The 11,634-nt window shown below is 49.9% G+C and overlaps 1 protein-coding gene across 1 annotated transcript in view; it reads right to left on the minus strand.

Annotated features, from left to right (window-relative positions):
• LOC137570299 (WAP four-disulfide core domain protein 5-like) overlaps positions 1-5,456 on the minus strand; it is a 58,171-nt gene extending 52,715 nt beyond the window's left edge. The window contains exon 1 of the mRNA XM_068278931.1: positions 5,351-5,456. Within this exon, the coding sequence (XP_068135032.1) occupies positions 5,351-5,453 (103 nt within the window). The 5' untranslated portion in view covers positions 5,454-5,456. The remainder of the gene's footprint in view (positions 1-5,350) is intronic.
• Positions 5,457-11,634: the final 6,178 nt, after the last annotated feature.

Consider the following 11,634-nt stretch of genomic DNA (forward strand, 5'->3'; position numbering starts at 1 on the left):
TGCCACGGCCCGGGGGTCATTTGCTGGCAATTTCCTCTTGCGCTCAAACATCTCCGAGACAGACAACTGAACCGTAGGGCTGCACAACGAAGGGCTGTTGGTTGTTGTGTTTGATGAACACTGGGAGACCTCAAGAGCACTACTCCGGAAAGTGACAGTGTCAGCGTCATCTGATTTTTTGGAATGTTTTGAACCACGCAATGGCTGGGCTACTGCTGCTGCTGAGGCGGGTCTGGTGGTGAGTCTGGTGAACCCAAGGGAGGCAGTGTTGCTGGTGGTACCCTGTCCTGCCGCGTTTGCCCACAGAGTGGGATGTTTGGATAGCATGTGGCGGCTCATGCTGGTGGTGGAGAGGTTGTTAATACTTTTCCCCCTGCTCAGGCGGGTCTTGCACACCTTGCAAATCGCCATGGTAACATCCTCAGTGCAGTCTTCAAAGAAAGCCCAGAATTTGGAGCACCTGCCTTGCTGGCGATTTCTGTTTGCGCCTCTTTTGCCTCTCACTTGAACTTCCACGCTTGTGGTGCCTGAAATTGCGCGCCGCCTACCTTGTGGCACAAGGCGAACTCGTGCAGCAGTGGGTTCTTCAACAGACTCATCTGTGCTGCTGCTACGACGGCGATGTTCTCGTTCACAAACAAAATCTGGGTCTATGTCCACATTGTCCATACCCTCCTCTTCCATCTCCTCAAACTCGTCATATGTCATTGTGGGGGGCCGCCGCCGTGGAGTACAGCTCCCCAGCACAACCGTCAGGGGAAACACCTCTTCCCTTGCCCCTCCCTCTTTCACCGGATTTCTTCCTCATTTCACTTATCCTTACAGTACACGCTGACTGGCAGCAGTACAGTGGCAGTACAGAAATGCTATACAGTGGTGGGTGAGCGGTGTACCACTATTGCCAGCAGCGACACAGAGCACAATGCTATACAGTGGCGGGTGAGCGGTGTACTACTGTTCCCAGCAGACAAAGAGTGGCAGTAAACACAATGCTATATAGTGTGGCTGAGCCGTGTACACAGAGTGGCAGTAAACACAATGCTATATAGTCTGCTATATAGTCACCCCGAACGGGGTGATGTTCTGCAGCACCCGAACAGTGGCGAACACTGTTCGCCCAACACTACTGGGAACGCAGATTTTAGTACCTAAACACACGATACAACATGTTTTCCGGGGTCGGACTCTGAGGCACATACAGATGGTCCCGATCATCATCCTCATCATACAACTCTTCTCCTGAGTCTGACCCACCCACCACCTCTGCCACCCCAACATCCCCAGACACAGTCACAGACCCCTCATCGTCCTCAACATTAACTTGGGATGCTGGCCTGAGCCCGACCTCCTCCTCCACATCAGGCCCCATCATCCCCTCAATGGCAGCCCTCATTAATCGCTCTGGCGCCGGACCGATGGACACAACGTTCTCCTCCGGGGAGGGCTGCTGCTGACCACTGGCTGCTGGGGTGGATGTTATAGCTTGCGTGGGGCGTTGGCTGTTGCTGTTGTTGGGAGTGCTGCTCACAGCGGAGGTCTCTGAGGAACTCATGGTGAGCTCATATAGTGGTTGACGGTGAGTGGAGTATTACTGATCCCAGCAATATACACACTGACTGGCAGAGTACGCAATGCTATATAGTCTGGCTGAGCCGTGTACACAGAGTGGCAGTGAACAATGCTATATAGTCTGGCTGAGCGGTGTACACAGAGTGGCAGTACACACAATGCTATATAGTCTGGCTGAGCCATGTACACAGAGTGGCAGTAAACAATGGTATATAGTCTGGCTGAGCGGTGTACACAGAGTGTCAGTAAACAATGGTATATAGTCTGGCTGAGCGGTGTACACAGAGTGTCAGTAAACAATGGTATATAGTCTGGCTGAGCGGTGTACACAGAGTGTCAGTAAACAATGGTATATAGTCTGGCTGAGCGGTGTACACCGAGTGTCAGTAAACAATGGTATATAGTCTGGCTGAGCGGTGTACACAGAGTGTCAGTAAACAATGGTATATAGTCTGGCTGAGCGGTGTACACAGAGTGTCAGTAAACAATGGTATATAGTCTGGCTGAGCGGTGTACACAGAGTGTCAGTAAACAATGGTATATAGTCTGGCTGAGCGGTGTACACAGAGTGTCAGTAAACAATGGTATATAGTCTGGCTGAGCGGTGTACACAGAGTGTCAGTAAACAATGGTATATAGTCTGGCTGAGCGGTGTACACCGAGTGTCAGTAAACAATGGTATATAGTCTGGCTGAGCGGTGTACACAGAGTGTCAGTAAACAATGGTATATAGTCTGGCTGAGCGGTGTACACAGAGTGTCAGTAAACAATGGTATATAGTCTGGCTGAGCGGTGTACACAGAGTGTCAGTAAACAATGGTATATAGTCTGGCTGAGCGGTGTACACAGAGTGTCAGTAAACAATGGTATATAGTCTGGCTGAGCGGTGTACACAGAGTGTCAGTAAACAATGGTATATAGTCTGGCTGAGCGGTGTACACAGAGTGGCAGTACACACAATGCTATATAGTCTGGCTGAGCGGTGTACACAGAGTGGCAGTACACACAATGCTATAGAGTCTGGCTGAGCGGTGTACACAGAGTGGCAGTACACACAATGCTATGTAGTCTGGCTGAGCGGTGTACACAGAGTGGCAGTAAACACAATGCTATATATAGCGTGGCTGAGCGAGGTGCACAGTGGCAGTACACACAATGCTATATAGTCAGGCTGAGCCGTGTACACAGAGTGGCAGTACACACAATGCTATATAGTGTGGCTGAGCGAGCGGTGTACTACTATTCCCAGCAGACACAGAACAGTAAACACAATGCTATATAGTGTGGGTGAGCGAGCGGTGTACCACTATTCCCAGCAGACACAGAACAGTAAACAGAATGCTATATAGTGTGGCTGAACGAGCGGTGTACCACTATTCCCAGCAGACACAGAACAGTAAACAGAATGCTATATAGTGTGGCTGAGCGAGCGGTGTACCACTATTCCCAGCAGACACAGAACAGTGAACAGAATGCTATATAGTGTGGCTGAGCGAGCGGTGTACTACTATTCCCAGCAGACACAGAACAGTAAACAGAATGCTATATAGTGTGGCTGAGCGAGGTACACAGAGTGGCAGTAAACAGAATGCTATATAGTGTGGCTGAGCGAGCGGTGTACTACTGTTCCCAGCAGCGACACACAATGACTGGGGGGGACCCTGGCTAGCGTGGCTGGAGAGCGAACTACCCTGCCTGCCTACCCAAAGCTAAACCCACAGAGAAATGGCGGAGATATGACGTGGTTCGGGTATTTATTTACCCGAACCACGTGACCGTTCGGCCAATCAGAGCGCGTTCGGGCCCGAACCACGTGACCCGTTCGGCCAATCACAGCGCTAGCCGAACGTTCGGGGAACGTTCGGCCATGCGCTCTTAGTTCGGCCATGTGGCCGAACGGTTTGGCCGAGCACCGTCAGGTGTTCGGCCGAACTCGAACATCACCCGAACAGGGTGATGTTCTGCAGAACCCGAACAGTGGCGAACACTGTTCGCCCATCACTAACACACACACACACACCGTGTCACCTTTGTCCTCTTGTTCCCTTAGTGTTCCCCTCTGCCACCTCTGTTCCCCTCTACCTTTAATGCCCCACTCTGTGCCTCCCCCGTGTCACCTTTGTCCCCCTGTTCCCCCCGTTTCCCTCTCTGTGTCACCTCTGTCTCCCTGTTCCCTTCATGTCCCTCTCTGTGTCACCTCTGTCTCCCTGTTCCCTCCGTGTCCCTCTTCGTGTCACCTCTGTCCCCCTGTTCCCTCCGTGTCCCTCTCTGTGTCACCTCTGTCCACCTGTTCCCCCCGTGTCCCTCTCCGTGTCACCTCTGTACCCCTGTTCCCTCTGTGTCCCTCTCCGTGTCACCTCTGTCCCCCTGTTCCCTCCGTGTCCCTCTCCGTGTCACCTCTGTCCCCCTGTTCCCCCCGTGTCCCTCTCCGTGTCACGTCTGTCTCCCTGTTCCCTCTGTGTCCCTCTCCGTGTCACCTCTGTCCCCCTGTTCCCTCTGTGTCCCTCTCCGTGTCACCTCTGTCCCCCTGTTCCCTTTGTGTCCCTCTCCGTGTCACCTCTGTCCCCCTGTTCCCTCTGTGTCCCTCTCCATGTCACCTCTGTCCCCCTGTTCCCTCTGTGTCCCTTTCCATGTCACCTCTGTCCCCCTGTTCCCACAGTGTCCTTTTCCGTGTCACTTCTGTTCCCCTGTGCTCTCACTGTCCCTCTCTTTGCCCTCCCCCATGTCACCTCTGTCCCCCTGTTCCCTCTGTGTCCCTCTCCGTGTCACCTCTGTCCCCCTGTTCCCTCTGTCTCCCTCTCCATGTCACCTCGGTCCCCCTGTTCCCACAGTGTCCCTCTCTGTGTCACTTCTGTTCCCCTGCGCTCTCACTGTCCCTCTCTTTGCCCTCCCCCCATGTAACCTCTGTCCCCCTTTTGCCTCAGTGCCCCCCTCTGTGTCACTTCTGTTCCCCTGTGCCTTCAGTGTCACCCTCTGTGCCTCCTCTGCCCCCAACTGTGTCACCTCTGTCCCCTTGTTCTCTCAGTGTCCCTGTCCGTGCTACCTCTGTTCCCCCACTGTGTCCCTCTGTACCACCTTTGCCTCTCTGCCCCCCTTTGTGTCTCCTTCTGTCATAGTGATGAATGTAATGTGCTAATTTTGCTTATAGAAAATGTTATGTAAAAATTTGCAATTACAATTATATGTAACCACAATTTTTGGAATTGAATTCATTTCATGTAATCCATGTAAACCTTCAGAGAGCCCCTGCGCTGAATCTCAAGCTTACTATAAAAAGGATAAAACGTGTATGCAGAACTCGGAACTCCCAATATAGTATAGTGTACTTCAGCAAAATAACATTTTAATGAGTTTTAAAAACATTTATTTCTTTGAATTTTTTTACAATCAATTTCCTTTAAAACTATAAGGTCTTTCTGATTTGTTTTTTTACTTGTTCCCACAGATACACATTTTGTGTTTCTTGGGTGGTTTGCATAAGCGAGTCGTTCATAAGTTGGGCTTTAGTGAGTCGGGGACTACATGTCTATACTATGTCAGTTTCATTTAAACAATCACATTAAAATTAAAATAAAAATACAGGTGAAGATATTTTGACTGTATTTAAGCTAAACAATGAGATGATGAGAGTTGGAAACGTCTCCCAGCTGGTGACACATAATGCAGTCCAGGTTGGCTGGATCACTGAGGTTCTTCAGTGCTCTAAGGTATCCTCCAACTCAGCCAGACCTTGCAGTTTCACCAACCCAACTATGCAGCCACATTCAGCTCTTAAACATACCTTTGGGTCCATGACAAGGGCGATACGGTTCGGATTTGTCAATAGCGATGGTGACAACACAGCATAGGCCGAGCAGTAGGAGAACACTGGAGGATGGAGACATGGCTTGAGAGGTATGAGATACGTGGAGGTGACTTTGTGTGTTTTATAAGGGCAGAAGCACAGGAGGACACAAAGGAGGAGACACACCATGAATTAATTCTGTAAAATATGGCATTTCGTAAGGAGCAGTCACACCACTTTGTCATAATTTCAATTATTTTTTTTTTCAACATAGGAAGCTAAAGTAAACCTGTCTAGTCATTTATTGCATCAGGGAACTTGTTTGCCATGTTATACCGGAACTTCAGACTTCCTCATGACTTCCGAAGCATCTAGAGGAAGTCGGTTTAATGTGGGCAGGGAAGTGCTTTCCAGGTTTATTGAATGAACACAGGTGGTCAGTCACATGACTGTGGGCTGTTGTGTGGCTGCCTCCCTCTATGGCCGGTGCTTTCCATGTTTATTGAATGAACACAGGTGATCACATGGATGTGGGCTGTAGTGTGGCTGCCTCCCTCTATGGCCAGTGCTTTCCATGATTATTGAATGAACACCGGTAGGCACATGAATGTGGGCTGTTGTGTGACTGCCTCCCTCTATGGCCAGTGCTTTCCATGATTATTGAATGAACACAGGTGGGCACATGAATGTGGGCTGTTGTGTGGCTGCTTCTCTCTAAGGCCGGTGCTTTCCATGTTTATTGAATGAACACAGGTGGGCACATGAATGTGGGCTGTAGTGTGGCTGCCTCCCTCTATGGCCGGTGCTTTCCATGTTTATTGAATGAACACAGGTGGGCACATGAATGTGGGCTGTTGTGTGGCTGCCTACCTCTATGGCCGGTGCTTTCCATGATTATTGAATGAACACAGGTAGGCACATGAATGTGGGCTGTTGTGTGGCTGCCTCCCTCTATGGCCGGTGCTTTCCATGTTTATTGAATGAACACAGGTGGGCACATGAATGTGGGCTGTAGTGTGGCTGCCTCCCTCTATGGCTGGTGCTTTCCATGTTTATTGAATGAACACAGGTGGGCACATGAATGTGGGCTGTTGTGTGGCTGCCTCCCTCTATGGCCGGTGCTTTCCATGTTTGTTGAATGAACACAGGTGGGCACATGACTGTGGGCTGTTGTGTGGCTGCCTCCCTCTATGGCTGGTGCTTTCCATGTTTATTGAATGAACACAGGTGGGCATATGAATTTGGGCTGTTGTGTGGCTGCTTCCCTCTATGGCCGGTGCTTTCCATGTTTATTGAATGTACACAGGTGGTCAGTCACATGAATGTGGGCAGTAGTGTGGCTGCCTCCCACTATGGCCGGTTATTTCCATGTTTATTAAATGAACACAGGTGGGCACATGAATGTGGGCTGTTGTGTGGCTGCCTCCCTTTATGGCCGGTGCTTTCCATGTTTATTGAATAAACACAGGTGAGCACATGACTGTGGGCTGTTGTGTGGCTGCCTCCCTCTATGGTCGGTGCTTTCCATGTTTATTGAATGAACACAGGTGGGCACATGAATGTGGGCTGTAGTGTGGCTGCCTCCCACTATGGCCGGTTATTTCCATGTTTATTGAATGAACACAGGTGGGCACATGAATGTGGCCTGTAGAGTGGCTGCTTCCCTCTATGGCTGGTGCTTTCCATGATTATTGAATGAACACAGGTGGGCACATGAATGTGGGCTGTAGTGTGGCTGCTTCTCTCTATGGCCGGTGCTTTCCATGTTTATTGAATGAACACAGGTGGGCACATGACTGTGGGCTGTTGTGTGGCTGCCTCCCTCTATGGTCGGTGCTTTCCATGTTTATTGAATGAACACAGGTGGTCACATGAATGTGGGCTGTAGTGTGGCTGCCTCCCACTATGGCCGGTTATTTCCATGTTTATTGAATGAACACAGGTGGGCACATGAATGTGGCCTGTAGAGTGGCTGCTTCCCTCTATGGCTGGTGCTTTCCATGTTTGTTGAATGAACACAGGTGGGCACATCACTGTGGGCTGTAGTGTGGCTGCCTCCCTCTATGGCCAGTTATTTCCATGTTTATTGAATGAACACAGGTGGGCACATGACTGTGGGCTGTTGTGTGGCTGCCTCCCTCTATGGCCGGTGCTTTCCATGTTTATTGAATGAACACAGGTGGGCACATGAATGTGGGCTGTTGTGTGGCTGCCTACCTCTATGGCCGGTGCTTTCCATGATTATTGAATGAACACAGGTGGGCACATGAATGTGGGCTGTTGTGTGGCTGCCTCCCTCTATGGCCGGTGCTTTCCATGTTTATTGAATGAACACAGGTGGGCACATGAATGTGGGCTGTAGTGTGGCTGCCTCCCTCTATGGCTGGTGCTTTCCATGTTTATTGAATGAACACAGGTGGGCACATGAATGTGGGCTGTTGTGTGGCTGCCTCCCTCTATGGCCGGTGCTTTCCATGTTTGTTGAATGAACACAGGTGGGCACATGACTGTGGGCTGTTGTGTGGCTGCCTCCCTCTATGGCTGGTGCTTTCCATGTTTATTGAATGAACACAGGTGGGCACATGAATGTGGGCTGTAGTGTGGCTGCCTCCCACTATGGCCGGTTATTTCCATGTTTATTAAATGAACACAGGTGGGCACATGAATGTGGGCTGTTGTGTGGCTGCCTCCCTCTATGGCCGGTGCTTTCCATGTTTATTGAATGAACACAGGTGGGCACATGAATGTGGGCTGTAGTGTGGCTGCCTCCCACTATGGCCGGTTATTTCCATGTTTATTGAATGAACACAGGTGGGCACATGAATGTGGCCTGTAGAGTGGCTGCTTCCCTCTATGGCTGGTGCTTTCCATGATTATTGAATGAACACAGGTGGGCACATGAATGTGGGCTGTAGTGTGGCTGCTTCTCTCTATGGCTGGTGCTTTCCATGATTATTGAATGAACACAGGTGGGCACATCACTGTGGGCTGTAGTGTGGCTGCCTCCCTCTATGGCTGGTGCTTTCCATGTTTATTGAATGAACACAGGTGGGCACATGAATGTGGGCTGTAGTGTGGCTGCCTCCCTCTATGGCTGGTGCTTTCCATGTTTATTGAATGAACACAGGTGGTCACATGAATGTGGGCTGTTGTGTGGCTGCCTCCCTCTATGGCCGGTGCTTTCCATGATTATTGAATGAACACAGGTGGTCACATGAATGTGGGCTGTAGTGTGGCTGCCTCTCTCTATGGCCGGTGCTTTCCATGTTTATTGAATGAACACAGATGGGCACATCACTGTGGGCTCTTGTGTGGCTGCCTCCCTCTATGGCTGGTGCTTTCCATGTTTATTGAATGAACACAGGCGGTCACATGACTGTGGGCTGTTGTGTGGCTGCCTCCCTCTATGGCCGGTGCTTTCCATGTTTATTGAATGAACACAGGTGGGCACATGAATGTGGGCTGTAGTGTGGCTGCTTCTCTCTATGGCCGGTGCTTTCCATGATTATTGAATGAACACAGGTGGGCACATCACTGTGGGCTGTAGTGTGGCTGCCTCCCTCTATGGCCGGTGCTTCCCATGATTATTGAATGAACACAGGTGGGCACATGAATGTGGGCTGTAGTGTGGCTGCCTCCCTCTATGGCTGGTGCTTTTCATGTTTATTGAATGAACCCAGGTGGTCACATGAATGTGGCCTGTTGTGTGGCTGCCTCCCTCTATGGCTGGTGCTTTCCATGTTTAATGAATTAACACAGGTGTGCACATGAATGTGGGCTGTAGTGTGGCTGCCTCTCTCTATGGCCGGTGCTTTCCATGTTTATTGAATGAACACAGGTGGGCACATGAATGTGGGCTGTTGTGTGGATGCCTCCCTCTATTGCCGGTGCTTTCCATGTTTATTGAATGAACACAGGTGGGCACATGAATGTGGGCTGTAGTGTGGCTGCCTCCCTCTATGGCCAGTGCCTTCCATGTTTATTGAATGAACACAGGTAGGCACATGAATGTGGGCTGTAGTGTGGCTGCCTCCCTCTATGGCCGGTGCTTTCCATGTTTATTGAATGAACACAGGTGGTCACATGAATGTGGGCTGTAGTGTGGCTGCCTTCCTCTATGGCCGGTGCTTTCCATGATTATTGAATGAACACAGGTGGGCACATGCATGTGGGCTGTTGTGTGGCTGCTTCCCTCTATGGCCGGTGCTTTCCATGATTATTGAATGAACACAGGTGGTCACATGAATGTTTGCTGTAGTGTGGCTGCCTCCCTCTATGGCCCGTGCTTTCCATGTTTATTGAATGAACACAGGTGGGCACAGGAATGTGGGCTGTAGTGTGGCTGCCTCCCTCTATGTCCAGTGCTTTCCATGATTATTGAATGAACACAGGTGGGCACATCACTGTGGGCTGTAGTGTGGCTGCCTCCCTCTATGGCTGGTGCTTTCCATGATTATTGAATGAACACAGGTGGGCACATGAATGTGGGCTGTTGTGTGGCTGCTTCCCTCTATGGCTGGTGCTTTCCATGTTTATTGAATGAACACAGGTGGTCACATGAATGTGGGCTGTTGTGTGGCTGCCTCCCTCTATGGCCGGTGCTTTCCATGTTTATTGAATGAACACAGGTGGGCACATGAATGTGGGCTGTTGTGTGGATGCCTCCCTCTATGGCCTGTGCTTTCCATGTTTATTGAATGAACACAGGCCGGCACATGAATGTGGGCTGTTGTGTGGTTGCCTCCCTCTATGGCCGGTGCTTTCCATGTTTATTGAATAAACACAGGCGGGCACATGAATGTGGCCTGTTGTGTGGCTGCTTCCCTCTATGGCTGGTGCTTTCCATGTTTATTGAATTAACACAGGCGGGCACATGAATGTGGCCTGTTGTGTGGCTGCTTCCCTCTATGGCCACTGCTGACACTCACCGTCTCTCTCTTTCTGTTGGCAATGTTGGAGGGGCATGACACAGACCATCATTTACACTCCATTCTGCAATGCATTGTGGGAGAAAGCCTTGCCACAGTGTCATTCCTCCTGTGCAAAGCCTACAGCACTATCTGCTGCTGTAGTAATTGTTGAAAGGAAACCTATGTGTAACCTATGTGTAACGATCGGTGTAACACAGAGAGGATCTGATTATTGGTGATCTGCAGTATCACCAAAAATGCAGATATATACCTGATTATTGATGATCTGCAGTATCACCGATAATCAGATATATCACTAACCTCTGGACACCTGAGTGATAAGAGTGTTTGGTGTAACAGTAATACTTTGAGGACCGCACCAGCCAAGCAGGTGATGAGGCAGTAAGGGATACTGCACAAAGAACAAGTTCCCTATGGTCAGAGAACTCCCAAGGGAGTGACCAGACTGGGAGTAGGAAGGACCAGAGTGTGAGTGACACCAATGGCAGGATGTCACTGATTGATCTGTGAACTATCTCCTAACTGGGGAGATAGCTCTCGAGGTCGGGCAAGCCAGGTCGTCAACACACAGACAGATAAGGTACACAGACAGGAGACTGATTCGGTACTCCTAAAACACACAGGGTTTGGCAACAGAGTATCAGATATAGCAAAGTACCAAATCAGTGATCAGAAGAGTGGTCAGGAAAGCAGAAAGTCATAACAGATAATATGCAATGCCTAGTCTTGGGTGTAAGCTCCGTGATAATCAATACCCTGGAACTAGTCTGATATATATATAACAGAATGGTAACACAAGTCCCTAGACTTAGGTGTGAGGTCCTTGATCATCAACACCCTGGAACTAGTCTGAATAATAACAGAATGGTAATACAAGTCCCTAGACTTAGGTGTGAGGTCCTTGATCATCAACACCCTGGAACTAGTCTGAATAATAACAGAATGGTAATACAAGTCCCTAGACTTAGGTGTGAGTTCCTTGATCATCAACACCCTGGAACAAGTCTGAATAATAACAGAATGGTAATACAGATTCTGACAAAAGGTCTGAGTGCTACCACGTAGTGATCGCAACGGCAGACAACCAGTGAATGACCTGCACCTAGTATATATAGTACAGTGCTATCCAGCGCCTCCCCTAAGTGCTGGACCAATGAGAACTGGTTGCAACGTCAGCTGACCGGCTTGGTCAGCTGACACGCTTCTGGCTGTCATAAAAGTTCTGCCTCTCAGCACGCGCGCGCGTCCTTCTGAACCTGTGTGGACTATCAGTCCCAGCCACACCAGTCATGTGTTGTGAACCACCCGCCGCGCTGGACGCGGAACCAGCCGTACCGCTATCAAAGCATG

This window comes from Hyperolius riggenbachi, chromosome 4, assembly GCF_040937935.1.
Source record: "Hyperolius riggenbachi isolate aHypRig1 chromosome 4, aHypRig1.pri, whole genome shotgun sequence".
NCBI classification, from domain to species: domain Eukaryota; kingdom Metazoa; phylum Chordata; class Amphibia; order Anura; family Hyperoliidae; genus Hyperolius; species Hyperolius riggenbachi.